At 50.9% G+C, this 27,772-nt stretch overlaps 1 protein-coding gene across 4 annotated transcripts in view; it reads left to right on the top strand.

Moving 5' to 3' along the window:
• The window catches only part of SEPTIN5 (septin 5), a 42,262-nt gene that overhangs the window by 7,156 nt on the left and 7,334 nt on the right, over positions 1-27,772 (top strand). Inside the window, exons 1-7 of one of the 4 annotated variants that reach the window (XM_014253900.2) lie at positions 13,136-13,199; positions 24,378-24,474; positions 24,997-25,083; positions 25,629-25,752; positions 25,857-25,991; positions 26,655-26,772; positions 27,100-27,201. In XM_014253900.2, the coding sequence (XP_014109375.1) occupies positions 13,185-13,199; positions 24,378-24,474; positions 24,997-25,083; positions 25,629-25,752; positions 25,857-25,991; positions 26,655-26,772; positions 27,100-27,201 (678 nt within the window). In that variant the 5' untranslated portion in view covers positions 13,136-13,184. Of the gene's footprint in view, positions 1-13,135; positions 13,200-19,564; positions 20,018-24,377; positions 24,475-24,996; positions 25,084-25,628; positions 25,753-25,856; positions 25,992-26,654; positions 26,773-27,099; positions 27,202-27,772 lie in introns of those variants that run through there. The other 3 variants (XM_005524374.3, XM_014253898.2, XM_014253899.2) reach the window with 3 other exon arrangements.

Below are 27,772 nucleotides of genomic sequence, written 5' to 3'. Positions count from 1 at the left end.
CTCTGCCTGGCCCCACCCGAGGCAGTCGGTGCCGTTCTCCCAGAATGACTCCTGGCAGGGAAACTGGGAGCTGAGAGTGCAGGCTGAGCAAATAAACCACGGGATCACGAGTGCTAGCTCCTGGAGACTGGCCATGAGGAGCGAGCCCGTCCCACTGACCTCTGTATGTTCTCAGTGCAGAAGCAAGGGAGGGGAAAGACATCCACTCAACTTGTGGGAAAAGAGGCTCCAAGGGTTTAACATCTTTCTTCTGCTTTCTGTGAGGCAAAGCCCGTGGCAGTACAGATGTGGCTCCAGTGATTACGTTTCATTTTTCCATGCAGACCTGTGGTGCATGAAGCTGTGTGAACACACATGAGAGCACAAGCCAGGCCTTTTACTGATATAGTTTGTATTGCAATTATTTTTGAGGTTTTTCCCAGGCAAGTCACTTTGCTCTCAGCTTTTTGTAATGTCTCCTCACTGTTTCCTCAGTGTGGGAACTATTTTAATCCTTCCTGACGCACTGAGCTCATTCTTGCTGTGATATGTACACACATGAAGTCTCTTTAGATCCTGCAGTCTTACATCCACTTTTATTTTCAAATAAATTACATACTATATTAATTATATATTCAGGTGAAATGTGAGTCACAAAGGCATCTGCCTGCCCTACACACAGTCACTTTGGCTGTGCTTCCTGTTTGGTTTAAAGCTCTCCTGAGTCTCTGTAAGTGATATGAAGCCCTGGAAATGTAGGTAGGGAGTACTGGAAGTGCACATCTAGACCAATAGTAATTTCTTTCTGCCCAAGGCCTGCTGTAAAAAATGTCAGGCAGATTTATGGCTTTCAAGATCCTATAGATTCTCAGAGGTTCCTGCTGCTTAGGGAGTCTGCTGCCAGCTGGGATCAGACGGTAATGGAAGAAGCATCAGAGCCTTCAGAAGCTGGTATTTGCCCTGTTTTTGTAGGCAGTGGACTGAATGAAGGCAGCAGGAGTTAATTCAAGAAATGCAGCTGGTCTGCAGCAAAGCCTTGCCATGATTGCACAGAGCCAAGATGAGCAGGAATGTGTCATTGGGACAGTGAGAGATGCTGTCAGGGATGATCTCTTGTCTCCCGGCAGTTGTTCTTGCAGTCCTGACTCTGAGATGGTTTCTGTGATGCAGCTGGAACAGTGCTCTGGAGCTGTAGCAAGCAGAAGAGAAACTGCTTGTGTCTCATCCCAAGGTTTATACCTGTGCTGTTCAGCTGCTTTAAAGAGCTCCCCTCCCCTTGAAAGGAGCCCTTGGCAGCACGTGCATTTATGAGGGAAGTGGGTATTGGAGAGGACAGTCATTTAGCAGAACTTGGTGCTTTTACTGAGCAGTTAATTCAGGCACATGCTTGGGAAGCACTCCAGGTTCACTGAGGAGCTGGACCCTCTGGATCAGCTCTAGTCTGCCAGCAGCCCTGGGGCTGGCACTTCAGAGGCTCAGAACAGGCCCACAGAGGTCAGTGAGAGGCCTGTTTGTTGCATATGCCCCAGTAGTGCCACATAGACCTGCTTGGAACCCTGATGACCATCACTGTGCAGCAGGAGTGTGTCCTCTTGTCACCTGGATAAGCCTCATCTGCCCTGCCCCACCATGCTTGGCTCACATCAGGTTCACAGCACTGGATCTTAGAGCAATTTGAGTAAACCAGAAGCAACTGGATGGAGCCCAGCGTTCCTGTTCCTCAGTGCTTGCTCTGTTCAGCTGCCAGTCCCTGAATGGACTTGCATGCCATCTCAGAGCTGTGGGATGGCATTATTTGCAGCAGCTCTCATTAACGTCAGTGAAAGCCTTTCTGTTTGAAATGGTAGGGCTGGTCCTCAGCAGCTGCTCAGACGTTCCAGCCAGTGCCAGGCGTTTTGCTGCCTCGTTTGAATGCCCAGTGTCATCTGAACATCTCCCTGCTCCTCCCATGGTTGCACTGTTACGGGCAGGTGTCAGGCAATAGCAGAATTGTTCTCTTGATAAACAAGTGACGGTGTTCTTGGAGCTGCCCCTCATGTGGCAGCAGTGTAGTGTGTGCATAGGGTTGCTAATGAGGGGTATCATGGGGCTTGTTAGTCTGAAAGCTTAATGAGCCATCTTCTGGTTCTTCTCGAAGTATGTGGATGCCTCTTCCTGTCAGCTGTTCCTGTGCTGCATCTTGCACTTGGTTGTGTTTGGTACTGAAGTGTGTCCCTGCGAGTTAGACTTCACAGCATATATTTGGCATTTTGGAGGACTCAGATCCCATTTGTCGTGACATTAATGGCAGTGGACATCCAGGAAATGGCTGGATGAGACTGCTGCTCTTGTTTCATCAGACACCCTGCATATGCTTGAGTGCTGAGCTTCCTTGTGGCTCCAGTGAATCCATGTGTACTGGGTACCTAGAATTTGTCCTTAGCTGATTAGGGATTTTCCTTCATGACAAATAACTATTTTTCTTCATTATTTTTCAAAAAACAAAGTAATTAGGGTATCCACCCACCTCTTGGCTGGCATCCTGCAGTAATAGGCCAGCATGTGTTTTCTTCAGAAGAGGAAGAAGGTCTTGCTTTGTATTTTCAAGGCAATGGTTTATAGATGAGCCTGAAGAGCCTGTGAGGCGCAGTGGGATGAGAACCCACACAGAGAATAAATCTGAGAAAATAAATCTCAGAAAAAACATCCCAAGAGATTGCTGTTTGGCCTAGCAAGTCAAAGCCCAGGCTAGAAGCCCAAGGGAACCCTTCCTCATTTTGCATGTGACGGTGGTTCCAGGCTTTCCTTGAAGAGAGTTATCTTTGGATTCCTAAAACATATAAAGGTTTTACTTCACGCTGTGCTGCACATCCTAAGAGCTATTTGTGGGTATCTAATTTGATTTTGCACCCAGTTCTTGTTAAAGAACTTGCTGCGAGTGATAAATGACTCTTGGCCTGTTGTGCTGTCACTTGAGCTGGCATTGCATGGGGGTACTGGCTCTCTGCTAACCCATCCACTGGTTGGAGCATTCCCCACACTGCCTCTCTCCTCTGCCTTACCTACACGGTTGTTTCCATTTCCTGTGGGTTGCCTTGCAGGAAAACACAGTCTAGCAAATGCAATTTTTTCCACTCCATTGCTTCCAAGTTCTTTCTAACATCGTGTGTTGCTGCCCCTTGTGAGTCCAACAGCCACAGCGTTTACAGTCAAATGACTTTCTGTCTTCTCTAATATCTTTTTAATCTGGTTTCATTCTGACTTGCAGAAATCCAATGTAATCATCTCAAAGGTGACATCTTCGTGAACTCTGCTATTCCAGTGTCTGCTATGTTAGCATCTCTCATGTTACATCTCATATACTTTACCATTTTTGTTATTTTCAGATGAGCCCAGAAAGAAATTTATGAAATCAGCAATACCAGAGAAGGATTCTCTGGAGGGAGGATTCCACAATTATCTGTTCCTTACAATCAGGACTGTATTAGTGAGTTGCTGATAACGGTTTTTCTACAGGGCAAGTAGAGAGTATATTGCTGACTCTGACTAGATAAACTTTACCATGGAAATCAAGACTGAAATAGCAGCAAACACCAGTGTCACAGTGATATTATCAGCAAAGAACAGATGTTATGGAGGACCCTGTTTGTTCAGTGACTGGGCTGTGGTCCTGATGCAAGGACAGTATAGGGGCACTAACCTTTTGTGATTGCTTTCTCTCTGTTTTTCAGGGAAGAAATTGTTATCTTAAGGTGGAAAGGATTTTAGGAGGTGTAGAGAATGCACTTTTTAATGTCTGTCTTTTAATAGCCCTCTGCAGGATGTACAGCTTTAGTGTCTGTCTCCTGCAGTCTAGGTGGGTGATAAGGTTTGTTCCTAAGGCTGTAATTTTTAATGAGGAGAGAGGCAAAATGGCAGTCTCGAATTCAGTAGGAAATACCATCCCTGAGACCTTGTCAGGACAATACTCATTCCACATCTGTCCTGGTCAAGTTGGGTTGCCTGGTCTGGCTACAGTATTTTATACTGAATTATAAGTGGTGAGATTTGCCAGAACTGCAGAGCTGGGTAGTAAATCCAGTGCCTTTTTTTTTGTAAGATCAGCTCCAATCTTCTTGTTCCAGTGTGGAGCTCAGTGGGGCCTTGTGACACAATGGCAGTTACTGAGTGTTTGCATGACAGTGGTGTCTGTGGAGCCTCTCCTGGGCCACAGCCTTGCAGTTTCCCACTGTGCCAGTCCAGGACTGTGGGCTGTTCCTGCCACAAATGAAGTGATCCTGCTTGCAGTGCCTCTGAAATTGTCAGCACATTCTGGATTAACCAAGGAACTGACACATTCCTCTGGTCTGGGTCGGTGGTGTGGAGATGAAAAGCAATAGGCTGAAACATGAGCTTTTCTACAAGGGCCATTGTACAATGTAGTTATTTAAAAGGCAAAATTTTTAGGCAATTTGCAGTAATAGGAACCAAAGGCCAGCCATCTTTTAATACAGATGAAAGTGCCTACCTCCTTTGAAACTGAGGAGCTAGATACCTCCTGTATTTTTATAAATTTGGCTCTGGTGAGCAGCTTGTCACTGCTCTCCCCCCACCATCCCTCTCTGATCTAAACTGCTGTGTAGCAAGAGCTCTCGCCATCTCCCATGAGGAGGCTACTGCTGCCTCGGCATTTACACACCTGGTGCCAGGCTTACAGTTGCCTTTCATGTGCTGTGGTCCATGGATTAGGTCCAGGAAAGGGGTTGCTGAAGGAAAATAACTGAAAATACTGCAAGAGGTATGTTCCAGGCTGCTCTGAATGGCTCTTTCATCTTTGCCTCAAAAAAATCAGTGAGAGTTGTAGCTCTGTGAAAGGATCATGGCTGTGCTCAGGAGTGACAGACCCATTTAACATTTTGCTTTCTGTATTGGAACTGAAACTTCTAGAGTGTTGCTTCTATTTTTGGAATATATTCAGCAGGGATGTTCCATTGCGGATTAATCTCTTAAGCTCATCCCACCTTCTTTTGAAAATTGTCCTCTTTCTTTTCCTTCAGATTTCTCCTTAAACCCCTCCTGTGTCTCCCTGGCAGGAGCTGGCTAGTGGGTTTGCTAGTCACTGTTTATTGCAGTGGCTGTGCTGCTTTCTGACTGCTCTGTGTGCCTGGAAGTTGTTCTGTGTGCTGAGCCCAGGCCCTCTGTGGCTGGAATCGCCTCTGTGCTCCAGCTCGGCACTCTTACACAGGGACGTGCTCCCTGGGAGCATGGAGCTGACTGCAGTCCGCTCTCTGGAGGACAAATCCAGGGCTGAGGAGCTAGGCAGTGCATTGCCCTGGGGCTTTATGCTCCCATGTGCCTGTCTTTGCTTCACCCAGACTCATCACAGCATGGGAAACTCACACAGGCTTTGCTCTTGCAGATCTTTTCTCTTTTGCAGCATTGATAGCTTTTGCAGGAGACAGAGAACATGGTGCGGAGCTCTCCAGGGTGTCTGGGTGCAGGGTGAAGAGCATGACTCTTCATGACTCTCCAGAACTGTATCCTTAAGGGCTCAGCAGACAGCACTGGCCCAGCCAGGGCAGGTGTGGGTGTTTGCAGTGAAGTTCTCTATGCTCAGAGGTGGTGAAGCCACTGAAGCCCAGGATATAACAGCTCTGTCTAGAGGTATTTCTGCCTGGAGGCCACGATTTTTAGGGATACACAGCATACTTTGATGAAGGAGTGGCTCTGCTCCCCTGTGAGTCAATCACACCACAACTAAAGCTTCCCAGAGGCACTTGAGCCTCAGGATGCCCCTTAGCCCAAATGTTCAACTTCAGACCTGTTCCTTCTATGTAGTGGTTGGTGTTTCTCAGGGCAGTGGTGTGAAGCATGCCCTGCTCCACTCATTGCTGTTGGAGCTTTCCCACTGGGAACTCTCAGAAACTGATGTGTAGAAGCTCGGTGGTTCCTCATCTCCCCAGCAAGGCAGCCTGTCTGTTGGACAGTCACTTCCCCACCAGGTCCTCACTGTGTTGATGACTTCTGCTGGCATCTTACTGAGTTACAGGTGTGAAGCCAGAACTGGCAGAAAGAAGCTGGTGGGAATGCAGCCAGGTGGAACAGCCTGCTGCTTCATCTGCTGAAACCTGTTTGACCTGCAGTGTTATTTATTCCTGGTCTGCAGAAGAAGGAGCTACCTGAACAGCCCAGGTCCATGCCTGGTGCCGAGAGAGATTCCTTTCTCTGGTGCCCACTGCTTCTAGAAGGGCTGAAGCCCACAAGGGGAAGAAAGATCTCACTTTCATTGCAGTTTTGACTGGTTGTTGTCCAGGGCTAGCCTCTGGAAAGAGGCTGGGGAGAAAAGTGCTGTCTGGGAGATGCAGTCATGCTGTACTTCTCCTGCTGTTCAGCCCCAAGGTTGTTGTGTGATCCAAAGAAACTATCACAGGATTGGCAGCACACGCAACCCAGTCTTCCATCTGCTTGAAGGAAGTCTAAAATTATGCAGTATGTGATCTATAGCTGCACTTGAGCATGCTCTGCCCCTTGTTCCTCTAGCCACTGCATTTGCAATAGCTCCTGTTAACCTGTGGGGTTGTGCCCAGTGGCTGCTGTGTCACCAGTGAGGCCAGGGCCATGCGCATGTGTGAGCTGGATTGGATTACAAACAGGGTATGGATCACAGCAGCTGTATTTCCTGACAAAGTGGCCCTATCCAGTGTCTGCCACTGCAGTGAGACTGGAAATTCTGGAAGAGACCCACAAAACCTGGGTGCCTTCCTGTGTTGAGCAAAGTCTGGGGTGAGGGGAAAAACCCATGGCTGTGTAGGAGTATGTGCGTATGACAGTGATGTGTGGTGGCTGTTACTGCCTGAGGCACTGCTGGGTACTGCGGTCAGGTTAGAGCTTCCAACAATGAGACACTGATTCATCTGTGGTCAATGTGTTTTTAAAGGAATGCCACTGAACTGTCAGTCTGGTTTCTCCTGGCCAAGTGTGGCCACTGCAAGGCTCCTTTCCTTAGGACTCCTCCATGCTGGTGACCTTAATTTTCATTTTCCTTTCTCAGTCTGGTTCCTCAGGCATTTGTGCTGTCTGATCCAGGTGGGAGAATCCTGCTGCCACCTTGGCCGGTGCGGCCACTTGCACAGTGGAGAATGGGGCTGTGCTGAAGAAACCGCAGGGTTGTGGTGCTGGTGCTCAGTGCTGCATTGCCAGTACAAATCATTTCCAACCCTGTGTGTGTGGTGAGATAGACTTGGGCTGCTGCAGCTGAAGGTCAGCAGTTGGAGCTGGCACAGGCAGAGCAGTGTGGCTGAGCTCATCTGACAACACCAAGCTGTGATTCTTCCCCAGTGCTCTGCTTGGGTTTGGATTTGTGGATTTGGGGGTTGAGTGTAGGCCTATGCAGCTTGTGCCATACCCTGCTGTTAATTCAAAGCAGTTTCTGCCAGGTTTGTTCTTGCAGGGGAAGGAGGGAGGGTGGAGAGTTCGGATGGCAGTCGCCTGGGAGGCAGAGATAAATTAAGTGTTGAGCTCTTAATGGAGAACACGCTCCATTGGTTTGGGTTTCCCTCCCCACCCATCCCACTCTTTTAAATCTGTGGCACAGTCTTGGGAGCAGTTTGAGAAGGGAAGTGATTTCAGACTGGAGGAGGTGACCTCATCCGTCTCCAGCTCTGAGGTGGAGCAGTGTTTGGAGGCCCAGCCAGAGCTTTTGATGCTCTTTGAATGATGCAGGTGAGGGGCTGAGGCTCCAGGAGAGCCCTGTGCCTCCTGCCCAGTGATGTACAGCTGTGTGAGGAGGTGGGAAGTGGGTGATGGCTGTGGGGGTTTTTATCTTTCTACATGCTAGAGTGGGGGGAAGTAGGAAGGAGAAGCAGAGTCCGAAAAACACAGCTGGACATGTCACACATCAGAGCAGTAAGTTCCTGATGAAGGGTCCAGCCCTGTCCTGCAGGGTGCTGAGCTGTGCCCAGCTGGAAAACACGCTAAGTGTGATCATGTGCTGTGTGGAAAGGTGCTGAAGGTATGTGCATGGATGGAAGAGCCTCTGCTGGGTTCTTTGAATCTGAGGACCCTGTGGATCAGCAGAAAAGGGGATCAGAGCCCTCCTGGAGGCTTTTCTTTTTGGGACCCAAGATGTCAGTGAGAAATCTGGGAGATCTGGAGATCTGGAGCATGGGGTGAAAGGCAGCTAGAGTGTCAGCTGCAGGTCCAGATAGTGATGAGGAGCACATGAGACCACAGACTTGCAGAAACTATCAGGTAATTCTGCTTCCTGACATGGCAAAGGGCCCTTCCTCCTGCCTTGATGTCTGCTGTTTTGAGGTGGCCGAGATTTTCTGTTGCACAGCTAAAGCCTGGAGTCCTTGGACTCTGCTGTTGTCCAGCAAGCCCAGTTCCATCCTGGATGCTGGAGCTGGTCTGCCAGGTGCAGTTCTGGACTTCAGTAAATGTCCATGTCTTTCAGTCAGGATAGCTTCCAAGTGCTGTCTCACAAGCTGTGTGGGGGTGTCCAGCCACTTCCCCTTAAGCTTAGTTGTCTTCTGGCTCCAGCTCAAGCTGAAGAGATGCTGGGCTGTGGTAAGCTATGGCTGAGAAAATAAAAGCAGTCTTTTCTCATGTCTCTGTGGCTGTGTGGCTGCAGAAACTCCCTGTAGCTGGGTAGGCAGTATTGGAGAGGGATAAATTGACTGGAAGAATTTGCTTTTCTCTTGGCTTTGTCCCAGGTGGCATCAAGACTTTTGGTTGGATAAAAATTCCCTTCCCATCACTGCTAAATAGGGAGAGTTTTAACTGTTTGTGGGATCTAGCAAGAGACTTTCTCCAGCCCTCCTGCCCCTGTTCCCTGTTGCAGTGGGAGCAGGGACTGAAAATGAATCCTGTTGTGACCATGTCACAGTGAGGACAAGAGTTTGCAGACTTTCTGCCTTCCTGCCTCAGAATTGTCTCCAGGGAACAATCTCAAAGTGCATGGACAAACAGGTATTTTGTGTTAAAATCATCCCTTTTTTCCCCCTTGCTCAGCATCCCACAGCTATGCCCATGACACTGATGTGCAGTGACAGGTGACAGGTGCTGGCTGGGTTACAGAGGAGCTCTGCCATGGCTTTGAGAAGGAGTTTGGGTCAGGGGAGCCCCAGGAGAGGTTTGTGCTGCTGTCAGTGATGACGGGTGCATGGTGCCAGCACTGGCTGCCTGGCAGGGCTCAGGACATTGGCAGCCCCTCCATCTGCAGCCTCTGTGTGTGAGCCCCAGCAGCATCCCAGAAAGGGACTATTATCCCCAAGCCTTGCCTGCTGCTGAAGTCAGGAGGGCACAATAAAGATGTGTCCCGGCAGCAGCCTGGAGCGGGCTCGTGTGTCGGGAACAAAGGAGGCTTTGTACCAGGCACTGCCTCTGGTGGGAGGTTTGTCAGCTCTGGAGCTGGGATGGTAACTCAGGGCTCTGTGCCCAACCCTGCTGTGCTGCTCAGGGCCTTCCCTGATTCAGGGCAGGGTCACTGGTTCTTCCTTCACTGGGGGAGGTCTTGGCAGCAGATCCTGCTTGCCTGAGCACAGCTTTGCCCGGTGGGCTGGGAACTGCAGGAGGCAGGGCTCCCCTGGTCTCTCAGTTCAGCAGCCCTGTGCTCTGTGGCCTGAAGCTGTGTGTGCTCTCTGCAATGTATTAACTTCTGGGAGCAGCCTCAGGATGACTGGGACAGGGCTGCAATGGACAAGGATGGCTCTGTCACTCTATCTGGAGCTTTGAGGAGAAATGCCTCCTGGGAAGATTTCAGCAGAGCAGGGCTGAGTGGGACAGCTTGACAATATGTGATAGCAAAGCAAAGGCAGATTGGAGGAGCAAGAGAAGCTCCTGTGCTTGGGCTGGTACACCAGATACACGAGCTACAGGAGGATACACTTTAGAGAAAGCTCTTTTCCTGCTATTGAAAATGGACCTGAGGTCATGTGCCATGTTGTAGGGCTGAGCATGGTGGTGCCTGCCAAGTGATCCAGAATTGCCCTCTCCAGAGGGGTGTGGCTGGAGGTGAGATAATCAAAACCATAATGGGGCAGAGAAGCTGGTGATGGGTTTTGGGCAGTAAGACAAGATCATGTTTGGAAGGATCCCTCCATGAAGCTGTGTAGGATGCTTTAGGATTTTGCTTTTGTGACAGTTTTGTCCAGTCAGTTGCTGCTACTGCAGTATCACAGGGTGTTACTGTGTTTTATTCTTGCTATGTCCTGATATTCCATTCTTTCTCACCTAAGAGCAATGTTCTCCAGGAACACTTAGTTCTGCTCTCCCCAGTCAAGACCAGGAAGATTTTGTTGTGAAAGAAAGGAGAACTTAGTATATGTTCTGCTGCTCTCTGCTGTTTTTGTGAGTCCACCACAGGCACCAGATCTTCCAAACGGAAGGAATCTCTGAAGGGAATTGCAGGGCCCATGGGCAGGCTGAGAGAAACAATGTCTCTTCTAGCTCTAAAAAAATGTGTGCTCAGAGAGGAAGCAGCAAACACAGGAAAAGGGTAGTTGCTGAACACAAACTGCCAAGAATTAAGCAATCTGTTTCGTAGTATGAAATCTCCTGTTGAGCAAGACTATTTTCCCTCCCAAGCAGGTGTGACTGGTAAAGCAAGGTGGCAAAGTTGTCCCAGAGTTCAGCTGCCAAACAGGACCTGTACTTCCATAGCCCTCCCCACACAGGGTGTCCCCAGTTTTTATCCCTTTCTTCCTGCTACCTTTTTTGGAAGCTGCCTAGACTCTCCCATGGTGCCTGCTGCCATTTTCATCTCCACTCTGTGCTTTTGTGCTGCACAGGCACCACTAGCATGTTTGGCTCTTTTGTGGGGCAGCTGGGTACATGGTTGGCCTGAGAAGCATGTACACAGAAATGAATGTGTAGAAAAGGTGTTTGGATAAAGATTTCTTAAACATGATTTCTGCAGGGCCCTGATACAGAAAAAAACAGGGCCTGGTAGCTGTTAATTTAGGGATCCTGGCTTATCAGTGGTAGATTCATTTTGGCTTTGAGAGGGCAGGCCAAGAGATGTGGGGACAGCTTTATCAACCCCTCCTCTGCTGTGGTGCCATGCAGAGCAGTAATTTGGTGTAGTTGCTCTTGGGAGCAAATCCTCTGTGCCTTCAGGGAAGTGGCCTGTAGGTGGATTAAAGATGGAGCTTGGTCTCAAAATCAAAGAGGGAGGGCTGCAATGCCTCCCAGGTGTTCATTTTGCAGAAGGTAGGTATTAGGTCACTGAGGAGGGTGAATTTGGTCTCTGTCCCAACTGGCTGGCTGTTCACTCCCTGTGTGCTCAGGAGAGCAAACCCTCTCTAGAGTCCTTTGCTGTGTAGCTGCTCCTGTGTTTTATGTGCTCCAGCACATAAATGGAAACAGATGGCTCCATCTCAGCGGTTAGTAGGAATCTCTCACTGCTGCAAAACTGTTAATGAAGTCTGGGGCTGGACTGAAGCAGACAAGGCTGCTGTGCTGGTGGGCTGTGCTGGGGTGCCTGTTACTGCCTGTCTGTCACAAGAGCACCAAGACTGCTGAGCTGACCCCCAGCCTGGCCAGCTGCTGTGTCCTGCAGCAGCCTCAGACTGGGTAATGCAGAGCCACTGGGACCTGTCAGTGTCCACCAGTCTTGGTAAATTATCTGTGTGGTCATCTTTACTGTGGGTTCCAGACCTTGCAATTTGCACCGGTGTTATGGAAGGGCATGGGGAGCCCTCTAGTATCTGACACAATCCCTGTTGAGACTCTCAGCCAGATACTCCTTCATCTAAGCTTCTTTGCTCTGTTTCACTACAAACTCAGACTAACTAGTCTTATTTTTGTCATGCTGGTCAACATCCCCCTGATAAGGAGAAGCAACACTCAGCACTTACTGACTATTACTCCTAAGCTTGGAAGAAACTGTTTAAATTCCCTTTGACAGCACAGTTTGATTTAGATGTTCAGTGACTTGAAGTTTTCTCCCATCATCACATAAAATGTGAATCTCCAGTCGCACTGCAGAGCACAGGGAAGTGGTGAGTTGTTCAGCAAAGGTGTAACCAGGCTTGGTGTTTGCTGGAGCAAGCAGGTGATGAAGAAGGGGAGAGAAAGGTGTTGGAAAGCATTTCTTGATTCTGTTTCTGATTATTCTGACAGCTACACCCCAGGCACAGCCTCAGTGTCTGCGATGGCAGGGTACAAAGAGCCGATGTGAATGCTGGATGGCTGCACAACACAGGCAAGTGGGGAACAATCCTGGTTCCCAGCTGCCTTGCTGCCCTTACCTTTTCTTCTTCATTCATGCAGCAAACTGCCAGGCTCTGTATCTGCCTGGGTGGTCCCACAGCTGTTCCAGTGGCCCACAACACAGCTGTGCCGGGAACCTCCTCGGGCAGCCGGGGCTGTGGTGCCCTTTGGGAACACCACGCCGCGCTGCCGCCACGCTCCGGCGTGGGCACCGGTGTGTGCCAGGCCCTGGGAAGCCCGGCCAGGCCGCTAACGGTGCAAGAGGCACTGACTGTTCCATGGCTGCAATGTCTCAGCCTCGTGGCCTGTGAGCCTGGCACAGCTGGGTAATGCTCCATCCAGCTCCTGGTGGGCAGCCAGCAGTGGGCTGGCATGGCTCACAGGGGAGTCAGCTGCAAGCTCCTGGAATCTTCTGAAAGGCATTTCAAAGCCCCTTGCATGGAGCAGGCAGCAGTTTGGTTTTTGCAGCCAGATGCAGAATAGAAGCTACCAAGCCCAGTCAGTGATGTGAAGCTGCTCGAAGTCTTGATGGTTTGCACTGGAGGGCTGTAAGCTCAGTGCTGTGCATGGATTCAGGACATTGCCTGTGGAGAACACAGGATATCGCAGGGTACAAGAGGACAGAATTGACAGATTGTCTCTGAATTCTTCAGTCTACATCTTCTGTGAGGGGGGAACTGTGAGAAAGTTGTGGATCCCAGCAGGATAAGTCCTCTTTGTCTTGTTTCACTTTCAGGTGAAACTGATGTGTCTGTGCATCTCTGCAGGTCCTGGGGATGCTTGTGCAACCACCAGGACTTCAGTTATCAATACTGCTTCCCAGAAAGCCACTTCTTAGTGGCAGGGGAGGACAGACAATCTTGTATGCTCAGTGAGGATCTCTTTGGACACTTCATTTGGGCACACAATCCTCTCGTTCTCTGGGAGCTCTGAGGTACAGCTGTTAAATTACCCCAGTTTCATCATTGCTCCATCTCTTCCTCAGGTTTCCTGCAGGAGGGTGTTATGATCTTTTTCTGAGAGCATCTCACACCATGGCTGAGAATCAGGTATGCTTGTTTAGGCCCTGCCCAAAAGGAGTGTTTGGCACCACTGCTCATAAATGGAAGTGTGCTACAACAACCCCAGTCCAGCTGATTGCGTATTCCTACTGATTAGCTAATTGCTTCCAATTGCTAACAGCATCACACTCATTGAATTCACGCTGTGATTTCTGTGTCACCTGGGGAAAAGGGGCAGGGTGCAGCTGAGGAAGGAAAGCCTGTGTTTGCCAGGCTGAAAAGGACAAGTGCTACTGCAGTGAAGCACTCAGATCATCATGCAGTTCATTCTGCTGTTCATACTGAACCAAGAACAACATCCTGGGGAGGAAGGGAGCAGAATTTCCCTCTGACTAATGCTGCTGGATTGTGCAGGGCTGCGGGGGAACTGCCAGCCAGAGAAACCATCAGGAGGAGAAAGGAAAGGGAATCTAATTATCCATCTGCAAAGACAGATGCTAGTCCCGACACAGGGCCCAGCCCTGGGCAGACTGATGTGGGCAGTGACGTTTGCACAGACTGTTTTTATGGCGGGGCTGGAAAATGGGCTCCTGGGGGTCCCCTCTGGGAGAGCAGATGGTCCAGCACACATCACAGCGAGCCGGGGGAGACTGCAAGGCACACAGCTGCTTTCGCCGGGAGCACTGGCCCGTGCTAGGCTGCGAGGGACGGCACTTTGCAGCCAGGTGTGGCTGTGTTGTGTGGAGATGGAGGTGGAGCACAGGCAGAGCTGTGCTGGTGCAGAGGGAGGAGGATGAGTGCATGGCTCCTTCTCAGCAGGCTCATCTCAATCAAGTGGGCTGGGGCTGCAAGCCCAGGGGTGAGGGTGGGATGGAGGGTGAAGGTCCCTGTGTGCCTCTGCTGTCTCAAGGTGCACAAGGACTCTGCTTGGTGTTATTGAGTGTGTAGAGGCAGCCGACAGCAGGGAGGGAGGATGTGTGGCCTGAGCCTGGGCATCTGAGTCCTTGATGGAAGATCTGCAGGAGGCCCCCTAGGAAGGAGAAGGTGCCTCTACCTCTGTGTTCTGCAGAGCTTTTCCAGGTTATTGCTCACACAGTCTGAGGCCAGCTTTTCTCTCTTGGGTTGCCTCCCAGAACTGAAGGTTGCTTTAGAGACCTGCCTTTTCCTCCTTAATGAAATTTAAAATTATTTGGTGAGCTGAATGGGCTTATTCTCCTCTCTTGTGGGCATCAGCTACTCATAAAGTTATGTTAATTGTAGCTTTAAGATAGAGATTGGGAGATCTCCTAAGACAGTTGGCTTTCATTCTCCCAAAGTTTTCAGGAGCCTGCTGGGAGGACAGCGGGGTTAAGAAACATCTCCTTACAGACCTGGAAGTATTCATGAGATGGGTGAACTGGGAATGAATCAGGAGAATTTCTGCTTTAGTGGAGCATATTTGTTGTCCACTGTCTTGCTCTCCATGGTCTGTGCCCAGTGTGCTGCTTGCAGGTGTGGTGCCCCAACCTGGACTGTCTTCCCCTGTGATACCCTTGGATTAGCTCCTGCTGGACCAGGCGTAGGTGTCTCACAATGCTCAGAGGCCATGATGTCCTCTCCGGTTCAGGATTCAGCCTCTTTGGTAGACAGGCCTGATCCTGCATCCCTTACTCACGTGAGCAGTCGTCTCTATGTCAAAGGGACTACTCGGTGAGTAAGGATCGCAGGATTGGGACCACTACCTGTAACATAAACTGCACCTTCTGTAGGATCCTGTCCCCAGCCTTTTCCTATTCATGTGTGTTAACATGCATCAAGAACTTCCAAAACTGATGTTCTTGTCATTTGGATGGAGAACCTGAGACCTGGAAGAAGCAGTGCCTTTCCATTGCAGAGGATAAATCATGATTATTTTCCATCCTCTTCCACCAAACCGCTCTCAGCCCAGCCAGCTTCTCTGCCCCACAGCAATGTGTACCTGTTAGTTCTCTCAAACATTGTTGTGCCTGGCTTCCCAGGGCTGGCAGGATTCTGCTCTGCCTCTCCCTGGTTTTCCCAGCTGTAGCTTTGACATGAGAGGCAAGGCATCTATTTAAGCCTGATTAGTGCTGCAAAGCTGGAGGATGGGTCGGAGGAAGAGATGAGCAGCAGTAGTGTCAAGACTGCCTCAGACCTTCCTGCACCACCTGGTTTCTCCTTCTGTCTTAACGGGCTAAATTTGGAAACCTCTGTCCTGTGCTAAGGAATGTGTTTGCAACCGGAGGAAGCAGTGAGGGTGGCAGGTTTGACCTGTACGTTAGATTTTCGCGTGCCCCTGGCCAGGGGAGCCGCCTGGGCGCTCCCCGCTCGGACACGGCCCTTGCGCGGGCTGGCTCCTTCCCTCCCACGGAACGCTCCGGTACTGAACCACGGCTCCTCCCATGGAGAGGAGCGGGCAGCGACCGAGGGGCTGCTGGAAGAGATCCAGCCAGCTCCACGTCTGCCCACTTTGTTATATCGTGCAGATTATCCTAAATGAGGAGCTGGGTGTGAGAAGCTCTGTGAACTCGCTCCAGAGCAAGTCACGAGTTTAAACAAGCAGGAGGTAAATTACGGTCGTCGCTCTTTTTTAAGAGCTGGAAGTGGAGGCATGGCATGAGTCACACAGTGCTTCTTGGGAAGCACAAGGCGGTTCAAGTGGAAGCAGAGAGCATAAATGTGTTTGAAATTGAATTTGATACATTTCTGGAGGGATTATGTGACAAAGCAGCAGTGATCCTTGAGCAGAAATTAGAAGTTTGACCTGTGGCATAGGTAAAAGAAAAGATGAGATCTGGCTGCTGTGCAGATTGTGCTTGTGGCACTGAACATACAGGGGATTAATCCTGTGCTTTGGGATGTCTGCATTTCTTGCCTGGTATCTTGCTTTTTCCTGAGCATCACAGGATAAAGCCTGGCTAAAGCATCAGGGCTCTGGTGCTCCCAGAAGCCACTTACATGAAGCCTTGCTTGCAAGCTTGAGGTTAAATTATTCATCAGAGTTTAGATCTGCAAGGCTTTTTCTCTTGGATCAGGTCAGCAGGAGCCTCAGGATGAGTGTGCAGCTCTGCTGGTGATGGAGCAGCAGGGTTCAGACCTTGCGATACCTGTGAGATTCATCTGTCTGAAGTCAGCATTAATGTTCCTTATAGTGGGAGAGGAGGCAACAGGAGAAGAAGGTGGTAACTGAGCCCTGGAAGTTCCCACCTATGCACCTGCATGGAGGATATCAGCTGTTCCTCAGCTTCCATTGCCCTGGTCCAAACTGGGAATGGGATTACTGCCTGCTGCTGCTTCTGTTCAGCTTGAGCAAACATCTTCTCTGGAACTGCCCTTCCCTTCGTCCTAGAAAACAGCCAGGAAGAAAATTTCCCTTCTGTGGGGAATTCTGAAAATAGCTTAGCTGCTTCAGAGGAAGAAACATAAATGCTGTTATTACTTGACTGTTCTGACCCTGCCAAGCCATGGATATGCAGTTTCGCCACTCTTCTGTGCTGGCCAGGCTGGCTGGGTGCATCCCTGGTGGGACCCTGTTGCCTGGCTCTGTGCTGCTCAAGAGCATCTCTCTGGATCAGGCTGAAGTTTTTTCCTTTCATGACATGCTCCTGGTTGTTCACCCAAGGATGGAGCCTGAGCATCTCTGCTAGTAAAAACAGCTCCCCTGCAGGTGGAGAACTTCTCTGCTGTCACAGTTTGACAAAGAGCTGGTCTGTGAGGTGGGAAGGACTCGGTGCACCCCTTGCCTGTGTTGCCCTTGCTGACTTGTTTGGCAGGTTGGGGTTGTCTGCTCTGACACTCAGAAACCTGGATCCTGCAGCCAGTTTGACCCCTGAGCTGCTGCTGCGAGCACTTGCTTGGAAAAGTATTTAGACATGCCAGTGGAAAAAAACTCTCTGGATTTGCTCTACATCTTGGAAGTGCCAAGTTTTTTCCTGCTGAGCTCTGCTGCACACTGCACGAGATGTTTTTGTTCTTTTAAGGATGGTGTACATCAGATTTCTTGTTGGAGGAGCACTGAGCATTTCTAAGGGCTGTGTGGAAAGAGGATTGTGATCAGAAAGGACAGGGACAAAACAAAATTGGCTTGGCTGTCTTTGGGAAGTTTGGACACATCAGCCTGAGCCAACAGCTCTGGGTGTGTCATGTGGCACATCTGAGGGACAAAAACTAGTCTGTCATTTATGGTTTGGTAACTCTGAGGATGCCAGATGAGCATCTCTAGGAGGGACAGGAGAGGCTGAAACCAGTTGACTGTCCTTCAGCAAGTAATGCTATGGAAGCCATAGCATTGGCCACTCAGTCTTGAAATGATCTCTGTAGCCAAGACCTACTTTCCTGTTTCTTTCCCTAATCTGCTTTCTGAGTTGTCAGGCATCACCTTCTGACTGGAATTCCTCCCTGGCTGCCAGTCCTGACAGCATGTGCAGTGTGTGAGAGCTCAAGGCACTCAGGAGACAGTAGTTCCTTGTTCCTCTCTGCGCTGTCAGCACAGCTCCTGGGGCCATGAACAACACTGTGGTTTTGTCGCAACCAAATCATTGTTGACTTCATCTGTGATCCCAGCCCAAAAGAATGTTCTGTTTTGGTGCAGTGGGCTCGTGGGGACACAGCATGTCTCCATGTGCCTTTGGAAGATGCTTGTGGTTGGTGGCCTGTGGCCCTCACACAAGGGTTTTCCAAGCCATGAGAATTCATGGGGGTTGGAGAGGGTTTGCTTGCAGCTATTGTGGTTTATGGTGTGGAAGGACTGGTGGAACCTTCTGTTATCTTAAGAAGGTTTGGATGTACCTTGGGTGTGCCACAAGCCATTGCTCTTGCTGCCCAGTGCAGGCAGTGTGGTGAAGTCACTGCTCCTCAGTCATGTGCCAGTCGAAGACCTTGGTGGCAGAGTCCTGGAAAGCAAGGATTAGGTGAATCAAGGAGGAAGAAGAGGTATCATGAGCATGGCCTGACCTACCACTGAGCAGGGAGACTAATGCAGGGCTGTCAGCTCCCTGGGGAATGGAGCAGTGCTGCAGAGTGAGGGCAGAGCCACCAAACAGGGGTGTGTCCTGCCACATCTGGATCTCAGTCTAGGCCTTCTGCTTGACTGCTACACACAAACAACTAGGAACAAAACTCAGTGGGTGTAATTAAGGATGCTGCTGGTGGAGCAGGGTGGTTTGGAGAAGGGTTTCATGCGTGTGGTATGACAGCTGTTGTATGGCAGGAGTCTTCCTGCTCTGGGGGTCCTTCCCAGTTCTTTTTTTTTTTGGAATAAAATAGGACCTTGTGCCTGTGACTTCTGACATCACCCTCCGGTAGCTTGCAGGATGGCAGCATAGGTAAAACATTGGGAGTTTTTTCCCCTCTTCTTTCCTTTGCACAATCAAAGACCACTGGCCGTTATAGTGACTCAGTACCTTATAACAGAACCTGGTGTCAGCCAGGCTTGGGGTACATGTTAGAGGCCTGGGTTGTGGCCCAAGGTGACCAGGGCAGGCCCTGCTGGTCTGGCACTCTGCGGAGTCACTGTGGGAGCCCTGCAGAATCCAGAGAAGCAGCAGGAGCTGTGGCTGAGAGCAAGGCAGGAGTATGGCTGCAGCCTCTGTCCTTCCCATTGGAGAGCAGAAAGCTGCTCAGGAACCCGTGGGGCAAGGGACAGGTTCCTCCAGCACCACCAGTGCTGTCATCTCCTGTCATTTCATTATACATGCTGTGGTATTAACCCCCTGGTTTCCAGACTGCTGTGATTATATGAAATTAGGAGCTTTTGTCTGTTTTATATAAATTCCTGTTCAGTTTCTATGGCTGCACAGAAAAGCTGGAAGGCATATTTTATAGAAAGGTTCAGAACCCAGATTTGAGATTTTGACCTTTTTGATATGCTGAGCTGCTGTTGGGTTGGGTTCATCTTCTTAATGAACACACAGATACTTCCTTATTCTGAAACGTCTTCAGAACTTGAATGGTTGCTGTAAGATCCAGAATGCATGTGGTGCTATTCCAGTTGGATTCAGAGATGAGGCTGCAGTAGAACCTGGGCTAGACACAAGATCAGCCTGCACCACGTGGGGACAGACCCGCATCAAACAGGATTGCGATCTGGGGGTTATATTTGAACCCTGCGTTTTCGAGGCTTTGTGAACCCTCGAGACCTTCACCCACACAGCCAGAAGCAGCACAATTTTGCTGAGAGCAGGTTTCCTCCAGCAAACCTTTGTCTCGGCCGCGTCAGGCAGGGTGTGTAAGAAATCCTCCAGCTGAATAGGCCCATCTGTCACGCGGAGTCAGACTGATGGCAGGGACAGCATCCGGTACGTGCTCAGCCTCTCCGCGGGACACTGGCGGGGCGAGAGCCATCGCCTCTGGCCCGCGGCCGCCGTGGCCTTTGTCCTGTCCTCGCTGGCAGGCTCCTCCCGCGGCACAGGCGGAGGCAGGAAATCCCGGGCAGCTGCCTGGGAGCCTCCTCGCCTTTCCTCGCCTCTCCTCGGCTCTCCTCCTCGCCTCGCCTCGGCACCGAGGCGAGCCGAGCCAGCCCTGCGTGTGTGTGCACGCGTAGGCGGGGGGGCTGCCGCATGGATTTAGCGAAGGCTGGGAGGGAACACATGGGTTGGGGTTTTTCCCTTGGCCCGCGGTGGCTGTCCGTCCGTCCTGCCAGCCGCGGTTATGGATTCGATCATTATTCAGGAGCGGTTAGTGGAGCGGCTGCTGTCTCCCCGGACGCAGGCACAGCGAAGCCACCCAGGCAAGCTGAAGGTACAGGGATGTATTTATAGCACTGCGCGAGCCGGGGAGCAGCGGGGACAGGAGGGGGGAGGATGGTGCCCGAGAAGACGCGCGCAGCACAAGATGAGACCTCTGAGGAGCAGAGGAGCGGAAAGACGCCGGTAAGGGAGGGACGGCGGGCACGGAAAGGAGGGGAGCAGCCCCCGCGGGCGCGGTGGGCAGCGGGGAGATGCGCGACGCTTTTGTGCGGGTGTTCGATGCGGTGATTCCCGGGGTGAATGGCGTGTGCGTGCATGGGGGGGCTCAGGGCAGGAGTCAGCGCTATGTATGCCCACACGCAGTCCGATTTGTGTTAAATAACACCGTGTTAATGCTGTGCTTTGCTGGCCGCGTTCCTTCTCTTCAGCAAATGCTGGTGGGTGAGTGGTTTTGCCGATGCTCCTGTGCTCAGCCCCAGGCCCGACGAGCAGATGTCCGTGGCAGATGCCTGGGGGGCTGTTTGTGTTGTGAATTTATGCAGCTTTCTGCAATGAAACGAAGCAAAGGGTCTGCCTCTCGTCCAGGGCTGGGCTGTGCTGTTTCGTGCGGATGTGGCGGCCGTGCCTGGCCGGAGGGGAAAGGCTGGAGGAAGGGCTGCCTGGGAGGGAGCTGGATGGCTTGTGCTGAAGGCTGTGACACCGAGGGCCCCTTCCCCCTGAAGAGGCAGAGCCAGAGGCGCCAGGGTCCTAGCACAGCTCCATGTTTTCTGGGGCTTGCTCCAGACCTTGATAGAGATTATTCTTCAGATTTGCTGTGGTCCCATGATGTTTAATTTTAGCCCTTTTGAATATACCCAGCAAGGCCCCTTTTATCCCTAGGCTGAGTGGTGAAGTCACGTGAGATCTGGGTTGGTTTAAAAAACACATCCACCGGAGAGGTGAGGAGGGAATTGGGAAGGACAGGAGCGATGGAGACTGTACTCTGCCTTAGAGATACAGACAGCCCTGTGAACACCTCAGTACCAGGACAGCTTCTCCTCTGTGTAACACATCCTGAATGTTTCTACACTCCCAACAGGAACAGGGCTTGAGCCTACCCAGGGCTTTGTTGCTTGGCTTGAACTCTCAGGGAGAGCACTGGCTGCCAGGGGAGCCCTGGCCACCTCGGCCAGGTATTAGAGGATGTGAGGATGTGACATGTTGCTGTAATGTCTGGTGAGCCAGAAAGCGTGTGCCAAAGGAGAGCACGGGTGTGTTTTGCTTGGCCTGGGGTGCTTTGGTTTGTGATAGGGTCCCAAAGATTGGCCACAGCTCTTGGTGGCCTCTGTGGTGGTGTGTAGGGCACGTTCCCAGGCACGTGGTAGCGGGATGCCAGTGGGAACAAAGGCAGCAGCATGGAGCAGGCGGTGGGAGAGGGGCTTCTTGTGCCAGAGTGCTGCTGGCTTGGCTGGCTGAGGCCTTTTCCCGACAGCTGGAGCTGGCAAGGGGAGTGTAGCACAGAAACCAGCTGTCCTGGCTTTTGTCAGCTTGATGGACCCTGGCTTGTGAGGGTCAAGAGCATGGGGAGGGAGCTGTGATGCATTTAGGAACTCCTATCCAAGTCTCTCATGAAATTAATGGATTTTAACTTTTCATAACCCAGAAAGCCCCCTGTCTCTGTCAGTAGCCCTCCCAGGCCTCTCCACCCCATGCATGGTTGCTCTGCAGACAGTACCTGGAGGTGGTGAGTGGTGTAGAGCTTTGTGCAAGGCACACACCAGGCTCAGGAGGCTATGTGGGCTCCTTAAGTGCCATGTTAATCTTGCCATGCTGGCAGAGGTGAGGGTTTGTGCCTGTCATTGTGCCCAAATACGACTGGAATGGGAGCACATACTGAGTATCTCAAAGCAAAGGTGAAGAACCACAAGTGAAGGCTGGTGCAGAGACCACGCTGCTGTTCCTGAGAGAGGGCTGTTACAAGAAGGGGATCCCTCCTCACAACTTACCTTGCATCTCTTGCCTTTACCCTTGACAGGGCTCTGCAGTGTGTCCATGGCTGGTCAGAGGGAGACATGGTTGGGGACAGGGCTTTCCTCCTCACAGGTCTGGCTGCCTCCCATAGTGAGGGGAGCTCTTCTGTTCGTATTGCACTCAGCACTGACCTTCCTTTCTGCAAGGGAAACGACTGCATGAATCATGGGTAAAGGGCAGTGTCCTGCACCAGCTGGGATTTGCTCATTTTGAATATCGTGATTCCATGGAGCTTTGGGGAGGCAACCAGAGGTACAGCAAGTCTCTTGGTTGGGCTGAACAGAAATGAGAGATCAGGTTCAGCCAGTTATACCTGGCAGAAGTAAGTGGAGTTGCTCCAGAGCGCAGCTCCCCAGTGTCTCCATTGTCAGCCCTTAGTCATCTAGGTTAAAAATCAAACAAAACAAGAGAAACACACCCCAAGTCTCAGCTGTGGTTTCATTAGCACATTACTAGTACTATTTCACATGTCAAGTCATGGAGGGAGGAGGTGATCCTTGTGTTTCCAAAGTCTGGTAAAGATCAGGGCAGGAGAAGCACAAAAGGGAAGTATGTTGTATATTTGTGGTGCTTGCTGGGAAATGCTGGACCATTTACTATGATGTGCTGGCTGTTACGTGTCCATTTTGGCTGTGCTCATGGATGTGTTTTACCAGGAAGTGAAGCAGCTGAGGCAGCTCTGGTACTGAGAGACAGAGGCTGGAAGCTGTCTTTTCATCCTTGTTTTTGTGACCTTGCCATTATCACGTTTCTCACTCTGCTTTGTGCACCTTGTTTGCCCTCTACTGAGCCCTTTGGGTGGCTTTTAGTAGGTTTGTGGTGTCCCCCAGGCAGGCATTGCTTTGCTGCATGCAGCTTGTCAGAACTGCCATCACTCATCACCCGGGGGTCTCGCTGCTGCACTGCTGCTCGGGATGTCACTGCCTTTTAGATCAGTCATTACAGCTGCCAGTGGAGCACTTTGAACACTCTCTAGTTCTCCCCTTTTCTCTAATTTCATTTTTTCTGTCCCTTCCTGCCTTTCTGGACAATTATGAAACAACATTGCTTCAGCTATGGGAGGTGAGGGAGATCAGAACCCACAATCACTCAGGACTAAAATGACCAAGTTTCAGACCCAAACCAAACCTCAATTGCCAGAAGGTAGTGACAGTGATAAAGTACAGAGTCCCTGGGCCACAATGGCCATCAGCCACATCTGTTCCATCTCAATGGGCAGTTTCAGAGCAGCCATGAATTGGAAGGAGGAGACTGTCTTCCCTGCTCAGTGTCCCCAGAGTAGAACTTTGCAGTCTGTCAGACTGAGGATGCCCAGGGATTCTCACACAGGTGGACATGCAGCTGTAGAGAGCTGCTTGGGAGCAACATTGCCCACCTGCAGTGTGGAAATAGGTGCAAGTCAGCATTGCCCTAAGCTCGGCACCCTGGATCATATTTTGTATTTCTTTGAGTATGTCACCCAGGAATGGTGTTAAACTTATAAACAAAAATACTCCCTGCTGTGCCTGGAGAATGGCTGAGGACAGCCATGTGCTTGAAGACACCCATGGAATAGGAGCTAGGGCCAGTTTTGAGGAACTCCAGACTCCGTGAATGTGTCTGTGGTGTGAATCCCAGTGGTATGATTATATTCATTGATGTTGAAATTCAGAGTCTATCATGTCTCTAGCTGAGGCGTTTGTGAATGGCTTAGTGTGCTTGTACAGAGCATGTGCCATACGTGTGGAATGCCTGTGGATTTTGTGCTGTGAGAGAGCACTCAGTGGTAAGGGGTTGTGTCTGGGGGGTGGTTTGGGGATAGGTAACACTGCAGTAACGCTAAATGTAATACCCTCATCAAAATCATCTTAGTTCTGTTTATCAGTATTTCCACATCCTTCCACTTCCCATGCTCCTTGAATTTTGGTCTCTTTAGAAATAACACAAGAGATTACTCAGGATTTCCTCTTATTCAGCCAGGAGTGGCTGTGACACAGCAAGAAATAATCCCCTCTCAGGTCAAGCAGAAGCTGAGCCACTGTACCTTCCTCTACACGTGGCTCAGGACAGTGCAAGCCCCGGGGTGCTAATTGCAGACCTCTCCATCATGTAGCACACGTGTCTCTGGTGGGATGTGGAAATGACCTGGGGAGAAGGTGGCATTTGGTGACCCTGCTGTGAAGGAAGCCTGTGACTGTGCAGATGAAGCAGAGTTGGGAAGGCTGTCTGTCAGCAGCAGCCCTGGATGTGCTTTCTAGTGGAAATGGTGGGATGTGCCTTTTCCCTTCGTGCTGGGAAGCTGCTGGGAGAGTAGCCAAGCAGGACTGTGGCTGGGACATGTCTCTTTGTGCACACCTGTGGGAAGGGCCAAGTACCTCAGCCCAGAGGAGGCGTGTGCCTTGCCCTGCACTGCTGCCAGGGCAGGGACCGGCCTCTCCTCCAACCCTTGGCTCCGCCCCAAGGGCTTTTTGAGTCCTACACCCTGTCACTGTGTGAGGCTTAAGCAGAAGGGGTGGCACACTCTGACCTGCTGCCATCCACCTCTGCCCTGCAGGACCATGAGAAGCAGTACGTGGGATTTGCCACTCTGCCGAACCAGGTCCACCGGAAATCTGTGAAGAAGGGTTTTGACTTCACCCTCATGGTTGCAGGTGAGACTGCCCATGGATGGAGGTGGCTGGGTCACATGGTGGGTATGTGGAGGGAACCAGCTCTCCTCACTTCCCTTAGGTGCTTCCATAACACCTGGATCCTTCTCTCACTGTTCTGGTCCTTGTCTCAGGCCTTGCTTTGCTCCCCAGCCTGCGGCAGTTTCCCCAGGAGGAATGGGCCCCTCCTGACCCCTCATAACCCACTCGAGCAAGCTTTTCTTCCAACAGTGACTGCTCTGGGTGGTGAAGGCAGGGCCAAACAGGGAGAGGGACCAAGGGAAAGGAAGGAGGGGGAGAATGGGGGAGCTGGAAGATCATATTTGTACAAGGATTGAGACATCTTGCAGCAAAAGTCTTTTCACTGCTGGAAAAGTGTAGTGCCAATAAACAGCCCCTGACAGCTCGTCTCTCTCACTTCCTCTGGCTTAGGATTCAAAGCCTTGTTCAGAGTTTCATTTGTAAGTCAATTAGCGGGTCATGTTGCTTGCTTTTTCCTCCTCCCCTTTGCGCTCTGTCAATTAGGAGAGTCGGGTCTGGGAAAATCCACGCTGGTGAATAGCCTGTTCCTGACAGACCTCTACAAAGACAGAAAGCTCCTCAATGCAGAGGGTAAGTTGGGAGCAAAGTGGGGTGAATGGGACTGTCCTAAGGACTATCACTTTGGTTCCTTGCTTCAGCAGCAGCTAGAAGCTTGGCTGGATCCCAGCCCTCTTGTTTGTGGCTCTGCTCTCCTTTGTGTCTGCTAAGGCACTAGAAACGAGCAAAAAGGGTTTGGCTGTAGGGCTCTTCTGTCCTTTGAAGGGAAGATGAGGCTGCAGAGCATCCCTTTGGGATGAGATATTGAGATTTGTCTTTTGTTCTTGGATGTTGGAGTATGGTAAGGAAGGCTTCCTCTTCCCCAGTGACTGGAAAAACTGTTCATAACAGCTGGGCTACAGGCATTTCAGAGGTTTGTGTATCTTCTTGGAGTCTGCCTGCCTGCTGCTGGTCTCCTGCAGTAGCACCCACTTGAGGCTCCTTAGAGTATGATCTGGGGTTTTTGAAACCTGTGTTACTCCCTGTGTTCAGTGATAAGGGGGAGCTGGCTTCTCATGGGTGCAGTGGGGATCCCCAGCATTACTGCCTGGCTTTAACTCACGTGCTCCTGTTCAAAGAGAGGATCAACCAGACAGTGGAGATCATCAAGCACACGGTGGACATTGAGGAGAAGGGTGTCAAGCTGAAGCTGACCATAGTGGACACACCAGGCTTTGGAGATGCTGTTAACAACACTGAGTGGTGAGCAGGGCACTGCTGCCTTCCTTTTTGTCCTTGACCTCACAATCATTAGGAGACAGGAAACACTATTGATGATTTTGTTTTGATTGAATTGCCCTTCTCAGCTGGAAGCCCATCACTGACTACATTGACCAGCAGTTTGAACAGTATTTCCGTGATGAGAGTGGCCTGAACCGGAAGAACATCCAGGACAACCGAGTGCATTGCTGCCTCTACTTCATCTCTCCCTTTGGGCATGGGTGAGAGCCCACACTCCAGGCCTGGGGAGTGACTCAGTCCAGAGGGAAGACCATTGTGCCCCAGGATTGCCCTGTAGCAGCTTGTACACTGCCAGGGCTGTTGGCACAGGAGAGGAGCTGTCTGGATGTTCTCTGCTAAGCATCACAGCACTCCTTTCCCCTCACTGGCAGGACAGACTGCCTGTGAACAAGCAGAGCAGATCTTCCTCAGGCTTACAGCCTGATTTGAAAATCAGGAGAAATAATGCCATGCAGACTTGTATGTTCCTATCTAGCTAAGCTGGACTGATGTGTAGGAAAGGGATTTTTAAGCTGCCTTCAGTCCTGCCCCTTGCTGGCTAATGTGTCAGCCTAGCCTGGAGCAGCTGAAGGGGCTGTGTTGGCTGCCTGTGGTACAGGAGGGGGAGACCCCATGCTGTGGTCTGGGCAGTATTTGGCCTTCAAGGGAGCAAATACCCAACCAGTGTCTGTATGAGACACTCAGCAGCTAAAATTTGAGACAGCTTTCCTGAAGGTACAGCCCTAGCTGAGGGCTGTCCCAGTGCTGCTGCAGGCTCTTGTGACAGTTCTGTCCTTCTCTGTTTGTGCTGGGTGGGTGAGAGAGGCTGGAGGGGGAGCTGCCCAGTGTGTCTTTGCTAACAGCATCCCTCATCCCTGCTGCAGACTGAGGCCTGTGGATGTTGAGTTCATGAAGGCTCTGCATGAGAAGGTCAACATTGTGCCCCTGATTGCCAAAGCCGACTGCCTGATCCCCTCCGAGATCCGGAAGCTAAAAGAGAGGGTGAAGTGCTCTTTCTGTACAGAGTTATACCTGAAGTAGTGGCAGGGATGAGCTGAGGAGGGAGGGGAGGTAGACATATATGTACTTATGTGTCTGTACAGCATGTTTGTGTTTATATATACACACATACACAGTATCTGCACATACCGCTGCAGCCGTGCTCTGCTGTGAGAAGGGAAGACAGCAGAGAGGCTGACTTTAGAAGAAAGCTCAAATCCTTTTGCCATCTGTAGCTATAGCAAACCATGGTAGCACAGACAGAATAAACCCAGCATTTGTGTATTGTTCAGTTTTACATCCTTTTGGTTTTGTCTTGCATGAACACAGATCCGGGAAGAGATCGACAAATTTGGCATTAAGGTGTACCAGTTTCCTGAGTGTGACTCTGACGAAGATGAGGAGTTCAAGCAGCAAGACAGAGAGCTGAAGGTAAGGAATCTGCTCAGCAGGGTCTGGGGAATCAGGCTCATGGGTATGTGGGTCAGTCCAGAAGGAGCCAGAGCTGTCCTGCATGTGCTGAAGGCCTGTGCTACTGCTACCCAGGGAACAGCTCATGTGGTAGATGGCCTGGAGAAGGTGCTGATGTCCTTGCTGGTGCCACGAAGTCAAGTGTGGCATAAACTTCGGGCCCTTCTGCTCTCCCTCCAGGCAGTGTGAGTCTTTCCTCCATCTGCCCCAGCCTGTGTGGGGTTGTACAGCAATTCTGAGCACCTATTTCTGGGTGATGCCATCAGCAAGGAGGAGAGATTTGTGAGTGATTAGGCACTGCTGTGACACATTAGTTGCATTGGGGGACACAGCATGATCATACAGGCATATCTAGAGGCCCCAGCAGCCCAGTCCCTACCGTCTCCCAAGCCTGTGTGTGCAATATAGCCCTGTTTCTCCTGTCAGAGGGGGCAGTTGACTTTTTGACAAAGCCTCCAAAGAAGGGTTTTGACTCCCTCCTGAGCAGAGAGAAGCACAGCCTGTACGTTCCTGCTCTTGGTGTACATTGTCC

The sequence above is a fragment of the Pseudopodoces humilis genome, chromosome 20 (assembly GCF_049639895.1).
Source record: "Pseudopodoces humilis isolate 2021_Gansu_Grassland_sample_001 chromosome 20, ASM4963989v1, whole genome shotgun sequence".
NCBI lineage: Eukaryota > Metazoa > Chordata > Aves > Passeriformes > Paridae > Pseudopodoces > Pseudopodoces humilis.
The sequence above is the reverse complement of the archived record's forward strand: the minus strand, read 5'-3'. Positions and strand labels throughout refer to the sequence as shown.